General features: G+C 39.1%; 5 protein-coding genes across 7 annotated transcripts; 4 read left to right on the top strand and 1 right to left on the bottom strand.

Moving 5' to 3' along the window:
- The first annotated feature begins 6 nt into the window (after positions 1-6).
- LOC104816501 (patellin-5-like) lies at positions 7-2,705 on the top strand. 2 transcript variants are annotated; one of them, XR_772297.2, is made up of 5 exons: positions 7-906; positions 1,013-1,137; positions 1,274-1,424; positions 1,597-1,901; positions 2,500-2,705. XR_772297.2 is itself a non-coding variant. In XM_010545365.1 (4 exons), exons 1-4 carry the CDS (start codon positions 166-168, stop codon positions 1,849-1,851), a joined length of 1,272 nt encoding a protein of 423 aa, XP_010543667.1. In that variant the 5' UTR covers positions 7-165; the 3' UTR covers positions 1,852-2,067. The 2 variants fall into 2 exon arrangements, 1 of the variants encoding a protein (XP_010543667.1); XM_010545365.1 differs by lacking the exon at positions 2,500-2,705 and having other exon boundaries at positions 1,597-2,067.
- Positions 2,706-5,122: 2,417 nt separating this feature from the next.
- Positions 5,123-7,698, top strand: LOC104816493 (transcription factor bHLH81). Its single transcript, XM_010545356.1, has 5 exons — positions 5,123-5,769; positions 6,328-6,465; positions 6,592-6,657; positions 7,129-7,197; positions 7,462-7,698. Exons 1-5 carry the CDS (start codon positions 5,278-5,280, stop codon positions 7,513-7,515), a joined length of 819 nt encoding a protein of 272 aa, XP_010543658.1. The 5' UTR covers positions 5,123-5,277; the 3' UTR covers positions 7,516-7,698.
- A 2,453-nt stretch (positions 7,699-10,151) lies between these two features.
- On the top strand, positions 10,152-10,861 carry LOC104816486. Its single transcript, XM_010545342.1, has 2 exons — positions 10,152-10,496; positions 10,578-10,861. The coding sequence occupies exons 1-2, from the start codon at positions 10,187-10,189 to the stop codon at positions 10,592-10,594; spliced, it is 327 nt and encodes a 108-aa protein (XP_010543644.1). The 5' UTR covers positions 10,152-10,186; the 3' UTR covers positions 10,595-10,861.
- Positions 10,862-12,650: 1,789 nt separating this feature from the next.
- On the bottom strand, positions 12,651-16,394 carry LOC104816477 (ran-binding protein 10). The gene is made up of 10 exons (XM_010545330.1): positions 15,819-16,394; positions 15,155-15,301; positions 14,902-14,988; positions 14,749-14,794; positions 14,367-14,443; positions 14,109-14,271; positions 13,867-13,935; positions 13,697-13,756; positions 13,236-13,322; positions 12,651-13,148 (listed from the first exon to the last, which is right to left on the bottom strand). Exons 1-10 carry the CDS (start codon positions 16,217-16,219, stop codon positions 12,864-12,866), a joined length of 1,422 nt encoding a protein of 473 aa, XP_010543632.1. The 5' UTR covers positions 16,220-16,394; the 3' UTR covers positions 12,651-12,863.
- Positions 16,395-17,589: 1,195 nt separating this feature from the next.
- Positions 17,590-20,320, top strand: LOC104816456 (uncharacterized protein At4g06598). 2 transcript variants are annotated; one of them, XM_010545310.1, is made up of 7 exons: positions 17,590-17,782; positions 18,100-18,159; positions 18,304-18,935; positions 19,242-19,317; positions 19,401-19,527; positions 19,617-19,801; positions 20,077-20,320. In XM_010545310.1, exons 3-6 carry the CDS (start codon positions 18,325-18,327, stop codon positions 19,790-19,792), a joined length of 990 nt encoding a protein of 329 aa, XP_010543612.1. In that variant the 5' UTR covers positions 17,590-17,782; positions 18,100-18,159; positions 18,304-18,324; the 3' UTR covers positions 19,793-19,801; positions 20,077-20,320. The 2 variants fall into 2 exon arrangements, with proteins under 2 accessions (XP_010543612.1, XP_010543620.1); XM_010545318.1 differs by having other exon boundaries at positions 18,100-18,147; positions 19,617-20,320.
- Positions 20,321-20,517: the final 197 nt, after the last annotated feature.

Raw genomic sequence — 20,517 nt, 5'->3', positions numbered from 1 at the left:
TTGGAAGCCGCAGCGGCGGAGCCCGATACAGAGCTGCCGGAGCCAAAGCACAAGATCCCCGGCGACTCGGATACAGAATCGGAGACTGATAAGCCTACTTCGGTGGAGCCTGAACCGGCCAAACCGGCTAAACCGGTGGTCGTGGCATCTAGGTCTCTAGCTGAGATGATGGACAGAGAAGAGGCCGAAGCAGCCGGAGAAGGACGCTCGGAAAACTCGCCGGCGGCGACACCCGCTTCCTCCGGCGATGAGGCTAAACCAACGATTCAGATTCCTCGTAGCTTTGGCTCATTCAAAGAAGAAAGCAACAGAATCTCCGACCTGTCGGAATCCGAGTTGAATTCCCTCCACGAACTCCGGCGGCTCGTCCAAGAAGCAAACACCGACGGTGAAGATTCCGGCGGAATCTCCATCTGGGGAATCCCTCTCCTCAAAGACGACAGAAGCGACGTCGTTTTGCTGAAATTCCTGAGAGCGAGAGATTTAAAGGCTCAAGAAGCTTGCACAATGCTCAGAGAAACACTCCAATGGAGAAAAGAGTTCAACATCGACGAGCTAATCGACGAAAACCTTGGGGACGATCTTGACAAGGTTGTGTTCATGCAGGGACACGACAGAGAAGGTCATCCGGTGTGTTACAACGTGTACGGAGAGTTTCAGAACAATGATTTGTATCAGAAGACGTTTTCGGACGAGGAGAAGAGGAACATGTTCTTGAGATGGAGAATTCAGTTCCTAGAGAAGAGTATAAGGAAGCTGGATTTCGTGTCGGGTGGGGTCTCGACCATTTGTCAGGTGAATGATCTGAAGAACTCGCCCGGACCTGGTAAGAAAGAGCTTCGGCTGGCGACTAAGCAAGCTGTTCAGCTGCTTCAGGACAATTATCCCGAGTTTGTGTCCAAACAGGTTATACTTTGTCCATTGCGGATCCTGTCCTGAGCCAAGATTGATTGTCTAGATCAAGAATTTCGGTCGTTTAGAGCTGATCATTTCGCTGTTTTTCTATCACCAGATATTCATCAACGTTCCATGGTGGTATCTCGCATTTTATAAGATGATCAGCCCATTCATGACACAAAGATCAAAGAGCAAGCTTGTGTTTGCAGGTCCTTCAAGATCCGCGGAAACCCTTTTCAAGTAAGTAGCACAACTTCTGTCTGTAAAGCTTTGGGTATTAATGTCTGAGAATTTTCGGTCCTTAGTTCTCCTAATTTTTGCTGCTCGAAAACTAAAGTTGGAAACTTTTTTGCCTGTCCTAAAATGGTTGATTCAGATATATTTCACCCGAACAAGTCCCGATTCAGTACGGCGGTCTAAGCGTTGATAACTGCGATTGCGGCTCGGAATTCACCAGGGACGATACCGCCACCGAGATTACCATCAAACCAACGACCAAACAGACCGTGGAGATCATCATATACGAGGTGAGCTTCTTGCGTTTGATCTTTTTCAATATAGATACAAATGCAACCAAATTATCAAACTCGTATCCATCCATGTCAGTGTCAGATATTAAGTTCCATTTGTGTACGAAAGCACGAGATTTCGCGTATTTGGTCCGTTGCCGTCGTTCATCGTGAATCATTTTTCTCGCAGAAATGCACGATCGTGTGGGAGCTACGGGTCGTGGGATGGGAGGTAACATACGGAGCAGAGTTTCTACCAGAGAACAGAGAGGCGTACACAGTGATAATTCAGAAACCTAGGAAGATGTCTTCGGAGGATGAACCAGTTGTGTCACAGAGCTTCAAAGTCGGAGAATTGGGCAAGATCTTGCTCACCATTGATAACCCGACTGCAAAGAAGAAGAAGCTTGTTTACAGGTTCAAGGTGAAACCTTTGAGCGAGTAGGAACAGAGAGCAGACAAAAGAAGAAGAGATCAAGAGACCTTTTTGTTTTTGTAAGTTCTTTTGAGCATTTTGTCTTTGGGCTTCGGTGTCGTTACTTTTGTGTGCAATGCGATCCATCGTCATATTATGTTTGGTGCTTTGTTTTGTTCCAACTCTATTTGATTTATTTTCTTGTCCTAAATATTTTTTTTAATCTTTGCCAATGACCTAACCCTCCATCATCATTCATCATGTCATGGCACATTCATATTCCAAATGTATCTCTTTTGATTTTATCTTTGCAGATATTAAGGATGTCATCATTCCATTTTTCGATTTTATAATTGATTTTTTGTGGATAAACATAATCTATTAAAGAATTGGTTGTTTTCGATAAAAATGTTACATTTATGTTCAATTGGAGTTTGATATACTAATTTTATAAAAAAATTAAAAATTATGACCATTCTACTTTTGTATTAAATTCTATTCAATTACCACCATTTATTATTCATTCCCAATTTGATTTGACTTTTTTGTTATTAATCAAATTGGTCAATCTATTATACCATTATTGAATTATAGTACTTCTCTGACTAACATTTCATAATATTACATGTATGCGTTTTCACTGGCGAACTAAATCTTGAACTCCCGGGTAATTTGCAGATACGGTTAAAGGAGAGATTTTGGTAACTTCCTGGTAGCAAAAGATCTGCGGGGATCTATGGGATGATGGCGACATGAGATCGTGGTTCATCACTCGGCGACAAAATCATAAGATATGGTGCTGTCGGATATTTGAAATTATTAATCATCATTGTTATAGAGTTATACCGTGAATATTGTTTAAAATTAGTTCGACGACGATGAAGAGCTCAGAAGAAAAGGGGAGTTCGAATATTAAGAAAATGCGAATGAAAAATACGTCGAATTTCAGATGATATAAACAACAATAGTATAAATATTAATCGGATGATTACTGATGATGGATTTGTACGGAAAAAGACGAAGCTAAGGAGGAGGACTTGGAAGATTTTGATCGGTCGGAACCATATGAAACATTTTTCATCTACCGATAATTTAAAACTATGGCGAGTTCAAGACAGAAACGGAACCCTAATTCGATCAGGATCGCGATATCGCCCGTCGCCGTCGTCGACGTCTTCTTCTTCGGTGTCATCTTCGCCGCAATCGTAGACGGATCTGACGAGCAGCAACTGATCCTCCAAGTATCTCTGGAGCAAACCGGCTTCTTCTTCTTCTTCCCCTCCTCCGCATCCGCATCCTTCCTCGCACCGCCGGATCGCGATATCGCCCGTCGCCGTCGTCGACGTCTTCTTCTTCGGTGTCATCTTCGCCGCAATCGTAGACGGATCTGACGAGCAGCAACTGATCCTCCAAGTATCTCTGGAGCAAACCGGCTTCTTCTTCTTCTTCCCCTCCTCCGCATCCGCATCCTCCCCCGCCCCGCCGCAGCCGTCCGTCGTCTTCATCGGTGGCGGCGGAAAGGAATACGGCGGAGGAGGATGATTTCCCGGTCCTCGATCGGCGACGAAAGAGGCGGAAGCGGGAAAAGATCTCGGCGGCGCAGATCAGAGGGACAGAGGCGCAGAGGAGAGGGAGGAGAAGAGGAGAGCAGATGATGAAGAAGACGAGGCGGCTCCGCCGCGTTCGAAGCCAGGAGGCAGCGGTCAACATGAAGACGGCGCGTGAGACGAGAATCGAAGGCGCGTGGAGGAGACGGCGATATTCATGGCTCGAGCGATCGGAGAAATCGCTGTCGTCCTCGTCTTTTTCGGTACCACAGAGCAGCTTTGATGAGTACCGGAAGACTATTATTTTTTTATTTTATACCAACTCAGACCCTCGTCACGTCACGTGACTTTCTTTTTTATTTTTTAAAATGTCGAGATTCGTTTAACCGCTAATATCGTGATTGTCAATTGGATCCTGATTTAAGCAACAGAATCATATTGCTGTTTAGACTTTAGAGTGTATATTTCTGATCAGTGATTAATAACTACTATTAAAATCATCAATCCTAATCCATACAATTAGGCAGTATATTTAGGATTTAGTTCTGTTTTTCTATATCCATGTTACCCGATTTTCATTCAATTTTTTAATTAAAAATACTTTTTTCTTCCAAAAATCGGATTTTACTCTCATTTTCAGTTTATTTTATGATTTGAATTTTAATTAATTTAATTCTAAATCAAATCGGAATACCAAATCTACCCTTGTGACACATTTCACATTCCAAATGTATTTCTTTTGATTTTATATTTTTATGAAGCCCAATGGGCTTGCGTTATCTGAGATTCAGTATAGGTCCATTTATCTAGGCACCCTTGAGCCATTCAAAAGCCTCAGCTCCATTAGCTTATGGGCTTTTTGGGCCACACATGGCTTTTAAACACATTTAATAAATTTATTTAAGAAAACTATAAGAAATTTATTAACGTGATGAGTTGGAATCCAGCTAAATCCGATATATGCGGAGCCCACGTGCGTGATTATGTAAGCAAAAAAGGACTGAATCTAATTTTTAATCTTTATACGTAAAAAAGGTGACAAAAAATAGTAAGAAAAAAGATAAATAAAATAAAATAATATCCATATCGGTCCAAAATTCTTTCAAAGTTTGGTGGTCCGACCTGAATACACATATCATTTCATGAATATAACACTGTATTTTCGTTGAAAAATAAAATACAGTATGACATGTGATTAGCTTTTACAATTTTAAGTTAAAATACGTAAACAACGAAATTTCTACGTGGAGGAAATACAAACATTCTGTTATTACGGGAAAAAAGTTTTAATATTTTATAGATCTGTAACTTATAAATTAATTTTGAATTTAATTGAAATTGTAATAATAAGCTAATTAATGTATAAAAATATTCAGAAATGTTCGGTTCCGACTTGAAAAATCCTCTCGCTCTGTTTGGCTAAGCAACAAAAAAAGGTCACATTTTCGAACACGACCAATAACTGAAAGCGGTCTGTCTTATCGTTTGTCGCCGGGAAGTGAAACACACGCGCTTCGATCGCGAGTGACCAAAACATAACCCTTTTTTTTAATGTACTCAAATCAAATCCATTAAAAAATAAAAACAATGACGTTAACCTCTGTCTGCTTCTCTGTCATCCGCCGCACGATGCCAGCACTTTTTTAACCGTTGATCTTAGTCTGACTGAAGAATATGTTAATCCAACGGTTGGTATTACTCTGGTGATGCATGGTAAGGTTTTTTTCTAGAGAAATACGTGAGAATAATATTGTCTGTTGTTAAATTAAAAAAATTAAAAATAAAATAGAGAGAGAGTGAGAGAGTGAGAGAAAAAAAATGTAAAAAAGAGGGATACGTTTATTGTCTCCACTGAAAAACGAGAAAAGCGGAAAATTACCGACTGAGCCAGTCGCCGGTGAAAAAGCAGATGCAATCTACTCCTGTCGGCAGTCGCAGCTCCGGCGGCGGAGGGGGAGAAGGGGGAGGAGGAGGAGGAGGAGGGGAGGGGCCTCGCGGTGGTGGGCTGTCTCGGATCCGTTCAGCTCCGGCGACTTGGCTCGAAGCCCTGCTTGAGGAAGACGAAGAAGATGCTTTGAGACCCAACCTTGGCCTGACCGAGTTACTCACTGGAAACTCACCCGGCTTACAGCAGGGAGCGACGACGAGTCGGAACACGTTCGCGTTCCCGAGTCCGACGGAGCAGGGATTGTACCAACAGGCTGGGTTTCACCGGCAGAACAGTTCTCCGGCGGATTTTCTGATTGGCTCCGGTGTTGGGTCCGATGGGTATTTCTCCAACTTCGGGATTCCGGCCAATTACGACTACTTATCGGACAACGTCGACGTTTCGCCGTCGAGTAAGGCTCCGAGGGAAATGGAAGGCCACTTCTCATCATCTCCTGAGTTTGCTTCTCCGATGGTACGGCCTTTTTCTGAATTTGTGCAATTTCTGAAATTTGTTTTAAGAATCCCCAGCCACTTATAGATCATTTCTAAGTTTGGGGTCAACTGTAGCAAGTCCTAATCGAACTGAATAAGGGTTTCTTCAGTTTTCACTGTCTAGTTGTTTGAAATTACAGTCAAAATGCTTGACTCATAGATTAAGGTTCGGGGAGACAACAGTGATACGGAGAAAAGAGCAGTCTTGTCTTAAAATGGACCTTCAAGGTTAATCAAGTTGACAACTTGCATTTTGTTTTAATAACAAAGTTCTGCAAGTTGCAGTTTCCTGTAGCTGTAAACAACTGCATAATGCTTCAATCGGTATATGTCGGAAAAGATATGAACAACGATGCAAAGTCGACATGTAGATAAAAGACCCCAATCACTTAAGTACTTATGTATCATGTCTCCCTTTGTTACACTTGGAAATTTCATGATACATACATGGGTTCAATGATATGAGCGTACCAGACACGTTTCTGGGTTTTGTATAGAGAGAGTTGGTTGATTCTGTTTTTCGATTTTCTACGAGTAGAAAGGAGAGCAGAGCAGTGGGCAAGTTCCGGTCGGGGTATCGGATATGAACATGGAAAAGCTTCTGGAGGAATCGGTGCCTTGTAGGGTTCGTGCAAAACGTGGCTGTGCAACTCATCCTCGTAGCATAGCTGAAAGGGTAAAAGATCCTTTTCGATTCATCGATCTGTATATATATGTAATGTAACTTGAAGTTTGGTGCTTCTGGAAATTTCGTTTCATTCCTCGTCTCGAATACATTGGGCATGTTTTTTTTTTGGGTAAGGTTCGAAGAACGAGGATAAGTGATCGGATAAGGAAACTACAAGAGCTTGTCCCTAACATGGATAAGGTAATCCTGTTTCAGCTATTAGCCCGGGTTTGATATTAGTTTTGGGTCGACGATCATTTCATATACGATTGGAGTACAACGGAAGTTTGGTTTAGTAAGCTTAGGCTTGAAGGATAATCAATAGGAGAATGTACTAATGATGTCCACGAGTACCGAATTTATAACATATGGTATCATTTTTTCGGCTGAGCTGCTGATTTTCAAGAATCAAAACACATGGGCAGTTTTGAAACTGTTGTGTATTGGATTGGTAGTAGCAGATATAATCCATAACCGACCCGGTTTGGTCCATTTGACATATATTTGATTGAAGTTCATGGACATTTTCAGAGGATTTTGCTCAGCACATTGTGTATATCCTATATGAGTTTTCTTAAATTCTGTTCTGTATTGTTTATAATGCATTCCAGACATCTCGGAAGTAGTATTCGATATCGATGTAGAAACTCGGGTTTACTTGTAATCTTGCAGCAAACCAACACTGCCGATATGTTAGAAGAGGCCGTGGAGTACGTGAAGTCTCTTCAAAGGCAGATCCAGGTATTATCATGTGTATTTATATATACATGTGTGCGTGTGTGTGTGTGTCACTACCAACACAAGCTTTTGATTTCTTCCTTAAAATAACACCATTATGCAATTAGGTTGTAATAAATTTACCCCAAGTTGCAAATGTTACGATATTTATATCCGACTTTGGACCGTTTATCAAAAGGTCCTATAAACGGATATCAAATCTTAATGCCTCCATTTCAAGTCATACCATATATTATAACACAAAACGTTTCACGTATATTCCTTCAGGAGTTGACGGAGCATCAGAAGAGGTGCACATGCAGACCCAAGGAAGAACAATAATAGGGTTTGCTTGGAAATATTTTTCTCATATGCGATCTCATATGATAATATAAATATACATACATACATATATATATATATATATATATCATTGTATCTGCATCTATGGAACCCAAGTGACCTTTTAGATTACATATAAAACGTTGCTGTAAATTTTTTTATTCAATAAAATATATTCTTTAATACCTTGAACGAGAGCTTAAATAATGCAAGGAGATGTTTTATTGTATGTTTCGTGCATTTCCATTTCATGTCCTTTTAGGGCTAAAAACATCAATCATTACCTTGAGATCGTTCTATGGTTACTGCGGATATGCTTCCTAACAACAATAATCAATAAATTGGTCGACCTATACATATAATATATATATATATATATAATAGAGAATATTCTGTGGTATATTCTGGGACAAGTTTAGTGCATGGACCATTCTAATCTCTAGCCACACGCAATGGGTGTCGCCGTGCCATAGCTGTGTGTTAAAATTAGGGATGTCAAAACGAGTTCATCTCAGGAGGGAGCTCGCGAATCCGTCTATATTTTTTTGATCTAGATTTAGAAAATCTGAGAAAAAAAATGGACCGAACGAACCAACTCGTCACGAATCATCGCGAGTCAGTTCGACAAACCCCAAGCCGGTTGGGGAGCCAAAAAAAATTATTTTTATTTTGTAATATTTTTTTAATTATGTTAAAAGATTTATCAAATTTAAATTATTTTTTTATTATTTTTAAATATAATAATAATTATTTAAATTATTATTTTAATATTTTTTAATTAAATTTGATATTTTTATTTTTATTTGATTCGCAAACTGCATCGCGAACTAGAGCGACTTGAATTGAACTATGAGTTTTTTGACCCGAATAAAAACGGGTTTAACGAGATGGGTTAAAAAATGATATGTCTCGAAACGGACTGACCCGATTTGATATAAACCGATCCGTTTTATATCACTGGTTAAAATGGATATCTATCGCGTGAGTTAACCCATATGTTTTTAGATGGATTTAAAAAAATAAACCGAATGAGTCAATTCGTTGAAAGCTGAGTTACAAACTGCCTTCGGGATAGAATCGTTTTAAAAAAATTTAATATTTTTTTTTATATTTGTTGTATTATTTTTATTTTTATTTGATTCGCAAAATAGGACGACTAGAGTTGAATCAATATTTTTTTTGCCTCAGTAAAAACGGGCCACAATCCAGACTCAAAACGAATTGATTTGGACCGATTCGAGTTGAGTATGGTCGAACCAATCCGTTTTATGTCGCTACCGTGCCAACAGTACGAATTGGAACATGATATAAACTTTTCTACAAATTACTATCATGTAATACATATATATATATATATATATGGGCTTAATGAAAGGAGCTTTCGAATATTTGGCCGTTATTAGTTGTGCTTCCATTTGTGTTCGTTGTGTCATTTGTTAGTTAGTCTATCTACCATCAATATTAAAAGGTGTGTTTTCTATTTCTGAATGTTAGTTGATTGGATTCTGTTCGTTTTGGACAATATAGAACAAATCATTTGATATAATATATATAAAAAAAACATATTCCAATAATATAGGATGATACCCATTTTATCTAAGTTTTGGATAGTCTCATTGGCGTGTATCCAATAGAAATTGGATATATATATATATATATATATAACAATTAATTTGATTTTATTACAATATGTTTTTCCTTAAATGATATTTTTTTTTTAATTTATAGTGGTTCACTACACCTTCGACTCTAAACCGTTAAACCGGAAGACAAATTTTTATGAGCGGACAGACGACCCTAAGTAAAAAAAAGTTGACTTATAGACATAAGAAAAAGGCGGTTGGTCCCTATGGAATCGCCGGAAGTGATACGGTACAAGAATTACTAATTAGGCCCCCTCCTTTCAAAGACGTGTCGACTGCTTTCAATGCGGTCAATATGTATCACCAAAAATATTGATATTACAATTACGAAAGTTAATATTGATTTTATATAATTTAGTTAAAATAATCAAATTTTATTTTAGTGATATTGTACATATTATATATATATATATACACTTCGTCTTTTATTTTTAAGATGAATAAGCAAAGGATATTGTAACTTAAACAAGTTGCATGGTACATATACCACCATCTAGGTTAAGCGGGCGACGAAATTTATGGTAGAACCTCAACCTGCGCTAAAATAGTTAAAATACTTCAACCTCTATTGCTTTAAATTATTTTTTAAAGAATATAAATTATATTAGTCAAAAACTATATAACGTATATATATATATATATATAGTATTTGGGTGTAACTTAAAAGATGAATTTTGATGTGGTTGAAAGAAATTCGATATGTGCGCCTTACATTTTTTTTTTTGGCAAAAGCCTAAAACTTTAATGGTTCATATCATACAATGCTTAATTTAATTCTATAAGTACAATATAACCTAGTTTTATAAATATGAAAACGACATTTCCGCGTGGACTAACGAATAAAATAATAAATTTTCTATATGACCACGATTAATCGTACACAAACCCATTTAATATACTATACATTTGGACTCATCGTGAAGATACCGAGTCTGTAATTACTGCGAAAGCCAGGGGCAAGTTCGTCAGCACACCTCTATAAGAGCAGCGTCGGCTCTTATTCTTGGAGTCAACGAGCGGAGAGGAAGATGGAGAAGGAGAAGAGAGACGCGTTGAAGGCATTGATCGTGTTAGTGTTGATTTCCGGATTTACCCTCGATTACGTGGCGGGGGAAAGCTACTGCAGAGCGCAGAGGAGGGTGCTGGTGAACGCGTGCAAGCGTTTGCTGTTGCGTTTGACGCCAAACGCCGAATGCTGCGATAGACTGAGGAAGACGCCCACGAGATGCGTTTGTCCGATTGTCACACCGCAAATGGCTGCCCTGATCGACGTTAACTACGTTGTCGGCGTTATCCGAAGCTGCGGCCGGCGAGTTCCCCACGGTTTCAAGTGTGGGAGTAAGTAATACGGTACCCTTTATTTATATAGTGCAACGAAACGCTACCGTTTTTTTACGCGTTTGCGTTTGCGATGTGTAGGTCTCACGGCTCCATGATGATGATGATGATGATGATGTGATGGTGAGCTGCGGAGCGTTCTGAAAACGCCCTTTGTTTGGGTTCTGCGTTTTGTGTGTTGGTCAGCGTTTGCGTTTCTTGTGTGGTCAACGCGATCATAGTGGTTTGGTCGCGTTTGCGTTTCTCGTGTGCTCAACGCGATCTGGTTTGATGGTATTGTTAGTTTATTTTCTAAATAAATAAATAAAAAGGGGTCCTTCCTCCTAAATCTTTCCAGGTTGTAATCATATCGTTTGTTTGGTCTCCCTTGTTGAAACTTTAAACCTTACAAGTATAAATATTTTTTCAAATACTTAATTGAAAACATTGGTATCTCTATTTTTATATATAATATTCATTACAAAATTTTAAACATATATTAAAAAATGAATAAAAAAATTAAAATTATCCGTAATCAGTGTACAACCACATTTTCTTTATAAAAAAAGATATTTTTGTAATAGAAACAAAAGATGTAAATATGTGAAAACCCCAAAACAAAGTAATATATAAAGTGTTGTGAAATCAAAAGAAAATAGATGATCAATGAAATTAGATCGTAAATCAGAATCCAAAACCAATCATTTAAGATAGATAGTGTGATGGAGAATATAATTTATTCTCTTTTCAAATTATAAAAGGATTCGAAATTACTCTGCACGTGAATAATAAGTTGGTAATGAAATTATTAAAATCTTGCAATAAATATTTTATCTATAGTATAATAATAGAGCATTATTTATTTAGTACAAGAAGGGAGATTTAGCAGTTGGGAACGCGGCAGACGCAGGTGTCGTCAGGAGAGGAGACGGAGTAGCAGAAGCCATGAGAGCCAACTCCGTACGCATCGACGCAGTTTTTATGGCATTCGTTGACTTTGCATGGCCCCTTCCCTATGAACTTGTGGCAGCTTCCCATGTTTATCCTCTCCCCCTTGGCTTCTCCTCCTGCCCTTATTTTTGCCCTCCCCCCCCTGCCATTATTTTTGCACCCAAAATTTACCACCAAAAGAAAGAAAATCGCACAATAAAATACTTTTAGGTTTCTGTAATTATTTTTACATTGGCTCTGTATTTTTTTTTTAAAAAAAATTATGCCTATCTAATAGTTATATTAAGTTTAAACAAACAGAAATGAGAGGATTGATGGAGAAATGGGAGAAAGCTTACCAATAACTATGAGAAGGCTCAGAGTGAAGAAAATCAGCAACGAAAGATTTCTCATGATGCTTGATTGTTTTTTGGAACCTCCTTGTGTGAACAGATGTAATGGTAAAAGACACTGTTTTATTTAATTAGCCGGGACAGGAAATAATATGCATATTTTGAGGGGAAGAAATCTTAACTGATTACAATATCATATCAATATTTAATTATTTATGATACCTGTGGTAATGCATCGGATGCGGATTGAATTTGATTGATTTATAACTATATACGATTATCGTTACATTGTACTACTCTCACATCACATCATTGTAAACGACGCCACTTGCTCAAAACGATGGCGTTTTGGATCGTATGATTCTACGAGTAAGATAGGGCCCAAACAAGAACCGAGGCCCAATAAGACCGCTACTCTTTGGCCACTAAACCGGTGACCAGACCGGATTAGACACCGGTTCTTTGGTTCTCATGGCAGACTTCACACCCTATAATTGGGTGGACGATTTAACCCGAAATTGGTTAATTTGTGGGTATCCGAAACGCAAGTGCACCTATGTAGCCGAGCATAAACTCAGGTGACATGTGGATAGAAACTCAAATCTCGGGTTCGGGTTCAAGTTCTCGTTCCAAGGTTGAGGAGGGCATCGTCGCGAGGGTGAGACTTACAGAGGCACGAGGCCAAGGTTGTCAAGAGCTTTTTTTTTTTATAAAAGGTCGGATTGATTCAACTTACATTGTTAGACGCGACTCACATTGCGAGTCTAAGGACTGCGTCGCTGTAAGCCATCTCACCCCGCGCCAATCAGATACCTGAATCCTCACCACACCTCACAGAGCGCGGATACCGAGCCTTAACGAGACCGAGACCTATTGACCTTGAGATCCGAAAGGGCGAAACCGAGGTCAAGTTGCTTGAAAATATCAGATGTCAGTCCACGCCACACCCCTACCCTTTCGGGAACAAAATAAGAATTTTAAGTCCACAACATTTTCCAACACCCAAAACGTCTTCCGCGGAACTGAGAAAAAAAGAAACAAAGAAAATATCGCACGTATTCACAATGGAGAAACGATGAAAACAACGGTTCCGAACCCGTCAATTTCAAAGATCGGCTTTCGCATTCTTGTAACTGTTGTTTAGGACCTGGTGAAGCCGGAAAGCTTCGCCCTGGTTCCCGTTCAGAGACCGCCGTTCCAGACAGCAGGCGGTGAGCTGCCGCATCAGTCTCTCAAGACGCGAATGCAAGTAGTGGCTGCTCTTGTTCGGGTTCGTGGACAGAACCGCCGCATTCACGGCGTCGGCTACCAGCTCCCGCCGCGAGTCTTCTAAAAGGTACCCGAGAGACGATTCCTGCGGATGCTCGTACGCTAGCAGAGCAACACAATCCTGAACACAAATGGACGTGAAAGTAGTATTAGTTTTTACTTCAACTGAGTACCATTAGAATCGAAGTAATATTATTAGCAATGGTACCTGAACTATATCTTGAAACCCGGTGACTCCAAGGAACTTTGCTAATTCGAGTCTCCCATACTTGACTGCTTCTTCAAGCGCTCCAACCTGCATATATATCGTATATTTCCATAAACTATAGCTAGAGGCATAATCTCGCTGTAATGGCAGCTAAAATGCAAATGAATTCCCAGAGAGACAATGGAATGGAATGTGTTATGGAATTGTAATTCGTGCATCATAAGTTTTTTTTTAATCAATGATTAGACTTTATGCTTCACATAAGATGGGTTCTCTTCCATTCTTCTTGCTCAGTTCGAGGTTAACATCCAAGATCAACAATATGGTCAAGTAATTCAATTCAAGCAATTCATTTTTTGTACAGTAAGACAGAATCCATAGAGCTTCTTCATTTTAAAAATATAATACTGAAGTAATTTAAAACATGGAAAGGTTAGATGAACGAGGAATGAAGTGCGTACCCGTACTAATTCGATAAACTTTTGACAGTGGAGGAGGAAGCAAATCACTGATTTATCATCCTGCAGAAAGCACAGCTGTTTAAGACTTGATATGTAACGTAAACCCCGCGAATCATGGTGATATTAACTATATGAATCAAAATAATATGACTAGAGAAAAGACGGTCCACCTGTACAATTTGGGGATAGCCTTCCCGGAGTTTAGCTAGAGCAGTATCAATCTCACCCTTCCTGATAAGCTTTTATCAACCAAACTTTGGGTAAGGCAAAATTATAGGAGAGTTGCAGTAATGAAGTTTACCTATTGAATCGGGACCAGATACTCAGAGTCATAATGCTTAGGAACACCAAGTCTTCTATGTTAGACAATTGACTGTATGGCTCTAAGCACGATCGGAAAAAAAAACAATACCTGTCTAAGAATCTTTCTGTCATTCAATGAGTATGATACATCATGCTCATCAACGCCATTTTCTTGCGCTAAGTAGATAGGAGGAACTGTACTTTTGGTAGCCAAGTCAAAAGCATTGAGTGTGTCCTCATACCCATAATGAAGCAAGTAGGAGCGTATGAGCCTGATAACGAAATCACGCACAAAGAAAAATCTTGATAAGACAGGCAGTAAATTAGTTAAGAATTCTTTATTACTGCAGGAGAAAAGTATACTCACCCATAACTCATGTTTGTAGGTATGGATATCTTTTCAATTGCCATTTGTTGCTTATTCCTCTCTACTGCTTCATAATCCTGAAACAACAAAATGAACTCAACATCACAGCCAAGACATATACATATCTTTGAGGGAACTTACTTTCAAATTAACCACCTAATAGAAACGACAAAAGAGGAAGAAATGCTGCCAATTGCCACATTTTACCTAAATTTTCATACAAAAGATTTAAACAGAAAATCCTAGGGTCAATAGTTCAAACAAAAGGGAACAATACATAAATTTGTATTATTGCTCCACTCCATGTTAAAAACCCCATGAGCAATATCTTTACACCGGTAGCAAATATGGAGAACACGATGATGGAGAAATTTTCTCTCACCTTTAGTTCAAAAGCAAACTTCTTTTGCCCGAAATTGACATAAACCCTGGCAAGATTGAGAACAAACACAACAAGTTTGTGATATCATGCAGTTCACATGCAGGAAAGCTAACATTAGAGATGCATATCAGCAAAAGAGAAAACTAAACATACTCCTCGTTTTGGCTATGTACAGCTACTGTAGGATATAGAAGACCTTTAATGTCTTTGGTCACTGTCCCTACCACAGCCCCATTTTTACTGTCATCAAAGAAGTTATCAAAGGTGTCAACAGGTAAACAGACACAGGAGTTGCTAACAGAGAGAATTAGAAATTTGACATGAAATGGAGTTAATCTTAGCCTGTGTTTTGATTAATCATGGGACGAGTTCAACTAGCAATACATATGAAACACTTCTGCCTTACGTGAAAAAGAATTCCTGTGAAGCATAGTTTATACCACCACCAACAGTATCACCAGTAGTGTAAGTTGGACCAAAAGCTTCGCCCTTTCCCTGTCCACGGTATAGAAGCCCATCATCTCCATGGTAGCCACAGCTGTTCGCTTCCCACCTACCATTTACAGAAGAAATCCAAGACAAACAGCAACTGAATTCCGATTTGCACAGTCAGAATACCTATTTAGACAACAAAAAGATAATGCATAGCCTGTGCAAGAATCACTCAGCACACATGACAGGCCACCACAAGAAGTGAAACATCTCAGCATAATTTCCTTCAACAGGACAATCATCCTCCCCGCAATCCATCAAGCACCCTGATTTCACTAGTAGGGCCAACAAGCACAAAGTCCTTTTGATTCCGGATTCTCCTGAACTAGTGTCTCTCGCTAAAACCCTGATCAGACCCGAATAGATTAACAGTTTCCAACTTCCAAGATTCCAGTCTCACTAGTTTCCCTTTGCTTTCACCTCAACTCCCATAAAGCACGAAAAACACGACTGAATTTAGCAGCAAACACAAGACCCATCACAAGAAACTAAACCTTTGCACTAACCCAAAGCATAAACCAGCCACAAAATTACAAGAACGCAGACCCAACTTGAAAGACCAGAGAAGATAACAATACCCGGGCTGTCTGCGCATTCTGAAGTTCTCCTTAGTGAAACCAATCGCGACCTGCCCTTTGGCTCCAGCATCCTTGACATAAATCTCGAAGTAGTAGACTAGCCGCTTGAACGGAGCTGGTTTATTAGCCTGAACGACACCAACATCGTGCCCGTGCAGGTTAACGCTCGTGTACTTGACGGAGAGCTTGTCGGGAGAGACGACCAGAAACCCGCCGGAGCTGTTGATCGTGTTGAGCTCCGTCGGCGATTCTTCGCCGTCATCCTCCACCGCCTCCGGCAAAGCGGAGAGCCGAGCGAGCTCCAAGAAGTGCGAGGTCAGATCTCGGCAATTGCCGACGGTGGCGTCGCCGTTTCTGTGAAAGCAGTTGTCGGCATTCGTCGTCGAAGCAGGAGAGTTCATTTGCTCCGATTTGGATCGCGGAAAAACCCTAGAGTTTGGATTTCGAGATGGTTCGAATCATTCGAAATTTCGAAAGAAGCAAAGATGAAGATTTCTTTGGACTCTACAACGAGAGAATGCTAAGAAGCCGATTTTTTTTTTTCAGATTTCTTCTCTTCCCCGAAAATCTGCTGGGAAAAGAATCTCCGATACAGTAGAAAAAGCTTTGCAGTTTGCCTCCTCGTAATTATATCCTTTTAATTTTGGCCCCGCTAGTTTCCGATTTATCTGCCTTCAATTTATACTTGTTTTATTTTATTTTTGGTAAAATTTACTTGTATTATTGTTCGGTTCCATTATCAAATTCAAATTTGATCCATCTTACATTGCATTGAATGAGCCAAGGACTTTCTCAATCAATACTGAATACTTCTATTATTAAAAGTAGTCAATGAATCATCTTAAATTTATGAATTTAATATCAGTTTAATAGAATAAAATAAAATAAATAATGAATACTTCTATTTTAAAATTATGAAAAGTTTAACAAATTATGAATATAATTTTATACATTTGAGAATAGAAAAGAAGAGTGTAAGGGAAAAAATTTTAATTTTAATTTCAAAATATAAGATAAGAATAAATTTGTTCTTTCTTAAGATGCTTTTTATGATAAAATTTTGTTGTAGATAATCATGTTATATAAATTAAATTATATTAGTTTGTTTATATTTGAATTTTTATAGAACCAAATTTCAGAAAAAATATATAATCTTTTGTTTTTTAAAAATAGAATTTTTTAAATCAAAATTTATTTTGGAGTACAAATTGTATTTAATACAAGTTCAAAATGAACCTCCCAATCAATAATTTCTTACGAGTACGAAATTACTTTTTTTGTTAAAGTTTTACTATGTGAATTTGTTCATTGGATTAGATATTTTATGAAATTTACTAGAAAATTTTCATTACATCATATATCAAATATATTTTATTTTATATGCTCTTTTTTCTTGCAATTGTACTTTTCACCATTTTTATTTAATTTTAAAGTAAATAATGTCTAAATTTATTTAATTAAGATATTTAAGAGAGAAATATTCTATTAGCTTAAATCTAAATGGTAAAGAATAACTACAATTACATTGAAAGAGGGTGAAGGTGAATCAATGTAAGATTTATAAGGAGTGATTATTGACTTATAGTTCTTTTGTTCGCAATTTTATAAACTTTACAGCCTATTCTGCAATATATTAAACATTGAGAAGGGTTTTTACCCAATTCAGAAAAAGAGGCAGAATCACGTGCGGCGCTGCGTACCGAAGCAGATATTACGTGAAAACGCAGAAGAAACGGAGACGCCAGATAAAACAAAGGACGAAAACGGCTGTCGTCACGGAAACCACGCAGTGGAGGGAGGCCAGCCTTCATTCTGTCTTCGTCCCCTATATAACGCTTGAGAGATGGACCATTGTTGCCGCATTCTGCGGGGAGGAAGGAACGATCGGAGACGCTCAAGGAGGAAGGATCGCCGGCGGCGGATGATATCCTTCTCTCGGCGGCTATTTGCTATTCACGCGCCAGGTACCGTGTCTGATTGAGAAATGAATTGGGTTAGATAAGTTGTTCATGCAATCTATGGATTCTTAGATGAAGTGTAGGTGGAACGTATTTTGAAAATCTTCTCGGTTAGGTTCCTTGGTCCTGTTTGGCTGCCGAGAAACACAAGAAAATATAGACCCTAGCAGCAATTCGATTGTTTTAGTCGAGTGTTAGGAAGATATATGAGCATTCAGAGGGGGTTTTAGGGTAATGATTGCGATCACAATTTCAGAACTTGCCAGTCTCTGTTTCAATCACCACAAATCAAGCGAATTCTGACCATTATATCGATTCTACAGATTGCAGCAAATCCGGTTTTTTCTCAGGAAACTGAGCTAAAGGAAAAGGTATCTTCCAAGGTATTCCAAATTTGTTTGATACTGGAATGCTGGATATATGGAGAACAACCTGAATGAAAACAGTGATTATTGTTGTCTTTTTACTGATCAATCATATGATTGAATCACCGATGAATTTGTTTCTTCACACATTGTTTCGTACAGGCTCTTCTTCCAGTTGCGAGAATGGAAAATCCGGGCAGTCTGTCAAATGTGGGAAGTTTTGCCCTTATGGGGAAACAATCAGTACTTCCCCCAAGAAATCCCAGTCGATGTATTTCTCCTTCTGCCTCTGAATATATCCCGGGCTCATCGCTAGAATCTCATGACCTTTTCAAGTCCATGGAGAATAGCGTGAATCACCACCATTCTTCTCCAGATAAACTTCTCGCAGATGAGCAACCTGCTTGGCTTGATGACCTTCTAAGTGAACCAGAGTCACCGATTATGAGCAAGGGCCACAGGCGTTCAGCTAGTGACACTGCTACTTTCTTGAATTTTGCCTCAATGTCGTTTGGAGAGGAAACCCAGTTGAGAAGTCATTTTGGGGGACCTTTTTGCCTGTTTCAAAGCATTGATCGTCATGATGACGTGTGGCGTCCTAACTCTTCTGGCAAACACCAGGATAGAGGATGGCAACTGCCTAACAAGAATGGCGCTAACCTTAAAAAATCTGCTTCATGCAGTGCCGTAAACAAAATAGGTACATTGGCACCTAAATCTGTTCAAAGGCAAGTTCGTGAATTGAAAGAGGGTGCTCCCGTGAAAGTGGATAATGATTCCAAGCGTGCCAAACAGTATGGATTCTTTCTCTCAATCTGCATATGCATTACGTTTGTGTTCTTATCAAATGCTGCTTCTTCTCCACTAATGTGGCTTTGGTTTAACCAAAACGGACATCTTTTTCCTCATCTCCCATGGCTACACGTTTTTACTTTTGCCATTTCACCCTTTGCCTGACTATAGAATATCAAACTGACTGGTGTTTCAATTTTGGTGACTATGTATACATGTGGGTGGCGTGACTGAGTTTAATTTAGACTAATCATGCTATTGGTTCCTCTTTTTTTATATCTCACCATCTCTGAAATTACTGAAAACAGGCAAAATGCTCATCGTGCACGTCTGAGGAGGCTCCAATACATATCAGAGCTGGAAAGGAACGTTCAGGTGCTACAAGTAAGGCCCGAAAACCAGTAACACAGGCTTTAGATAACACGAAATACCAAAATTATACTCTGAAGTTTTTTTTCACTTTGCAGGCTGAAGGATCTGAAATGTCAACAGCCATCCACTACTTGGATCAGCAGCTGATGATGCTGAGCATGGAAAACAGAGCCCTGAAGCAGCGTCTGGATAGTTTAGCAGAAATCCAAAAGCTTAAACAAAGTAAGTATCCTATATCCCATGCCCTCCAGAAGCTTTTAATGAGATCATCTTCGGGCATGTGACATTGGATAACCTGCTGGATGATGCAGCGGAGCAGCATTTGCTAGAGAGAGAGATCGGAAAGCTTCGGTTTTTGCGACTTCAACAGCAGCAGCAGCAGCAGCAGCAACCAGAGCCGCAAATACTGCAACAGAACCAGTACAACCTCTATCACACGTCCACTAGCCGAGAACTCGAGTCCCAGGTTGCAGCCTTGTCTATCTAATCCAAGAAGGTATACTGCTCCTCCATATTCAATACAGAGCAAAGATACAAAAAGAAAAAATGGAGGGCTGATTAGTGAGGATCCCCACCTCACATTTTTACAAATCCAGACCCCCAAAAACAGCATGAAATCCCCCAATCCATTCATCTTTTCTAACCCCTTAACGTTCCCTCACCTTAGTTTAACCGATCCGAACTAGGAAGAACGACCTGCACTATGATAGTTCATATCCATGTACCGTAGTTTAACCCCGGATTTATGTTTACACCGTCATCTATGTTCAGACACAGGCAGACCGCACATCCTGATGTTATGTTTCCTGCAGAGTAAGTGAATTCCTCATGTGAAGCATAACATGTTATGCATTTCATAATCTGCCCCCCATGAAGCAACTGCTTGTAAACTGGTCATGTTGTAAGTGTTTTTCCATCCTTCATTATGTATGAATTTTCCTTGGCAATGTTCATTTTTCCCCGCTTCATGTGTGTAAGTATAATATTAGTGATTATGTTCTTTTAGATTGGTTGTGATTTGTGAAGTGACAGCCTTTTTCAAACAAAAACGATGATCCTTTTCACTTTCCAACAAAAAGCGTTCCTTATTCTAAGTTCTGACATACCCAAACTTTTAACGTTGTCTTTTCCAAAAAAAACAAAGTGAATAAAAAATTAAAAATCGACCCATTCAAAATAAGGAATTTAGAAATTTTCTTTGGTGTAATTCCA

The sequence above is a fragment of the Tarenaya hassleriana genome, unplaced genomic scaffold (assembly GCF_000463585.1).
Source record: "Tarenaya hassleriana unplaced genomic scaffold, ASM46358v1 Cleome1, whole genome shotgun sequence".
NCBI classification, from domain to species: Eukaryota; Viridiplantae; Streptophyta; class Magnoliopsida; order Brassicales; family Cleomaceae; genus Tarenaya; species Tarenaya hassleriana.
Note: the sequence above shows the minus strand (reverse complement) of the source record. Positions and strands in the feature narration are given on the sequence as shown.

Coding starts and splice junctions, on each gene's coding strand:
- LOC104816501 (XM_010545365.1), top strand. CDS start 166: ATGATGGACAGAGAAGAGGCCGAAGCAGCCGGAGAAGGACGCTCGGAA. Junction 1,138..1,273: donor TCCGCGGAAACCCTTTTCAA/GTAAGTAGCACA, acceptor TGGTTGATTCAG/ATATATTTCACCCGAACAAG. Junction 1,425..1,596: donor TGGAGATCATCATATACGAG/GTGAGCTTCTTG, acceptor TTTTTCTCGCAG/AAATGCACGATCGTGTGGGA.
- LOC104816477 (XM_010545330.1), bottom strand. CDS start 16,219: ATGAACTCTCCTGCTTCGACGACGAATGCCGACAACTGCTTTCACAGA. Junction 14,444..14,748: donor AGTTTGCTTTTGAACTAAAG/GTGAGAGAAAAT, acceptor TTGTTGTTTCAG/GATTATGAAGCAGTAGAGAG. Junction 14,272..14,366: donor CCTACAAACATGAGTTATGG/GTGAGTATACTT, acceptor TTTCGTTATCAG/GCTCATACGCTCCTACTTGC.
- LOC104816456 (XM_010545318.1), top strand. CDS start 18,325: ATGGAAAATCCGGGCAGTCTGTCAAATGTGGGAAGTTTTGCCCTTATG. Junction 19,318..19,400: donor GGAACGTTCAGGTGCTACAA/GTAAGGCCCGAA, acceptor TTCACTTTGCAG/GCTGAAGGATCTGAAATGTC. Junction 19,528..19,616: donor AATCCAAAAGCTTAAACAAA/GTAAGTATCCTA, acceptor TGGATGATGCAG/CGGAGCAGCATTTGCTAGAG.
- LOC104816486 (XM_010545342.1), top strand. CDS start 10,187: ATGGAGAAGGAGAAGAGAGACGCGTTGAAGGCATTGATCGTGTTAGTG.
- LOC104816493 (XM_010545356.1), top strand. CDS start 5,278: ATGCAATCTACTCCTGTCGGCAGTCGCAGCTCCGGCGGCGGAGGGGGA. Junction 6,466..6,591: donor CTCGTAGCATAGCTGAAAGG/GTAAAAGATCCT, acceptor TTTTTGGGTAAG/GTTCGAAGAACGAGGATAAG. Junction 7,198..7,461: donor CTCTTCAAAGGCAGATCCAG/GTATTATCATGT, acceptor ATATTCCTTCAG/GAGTTGACGGAGCATCAGAA.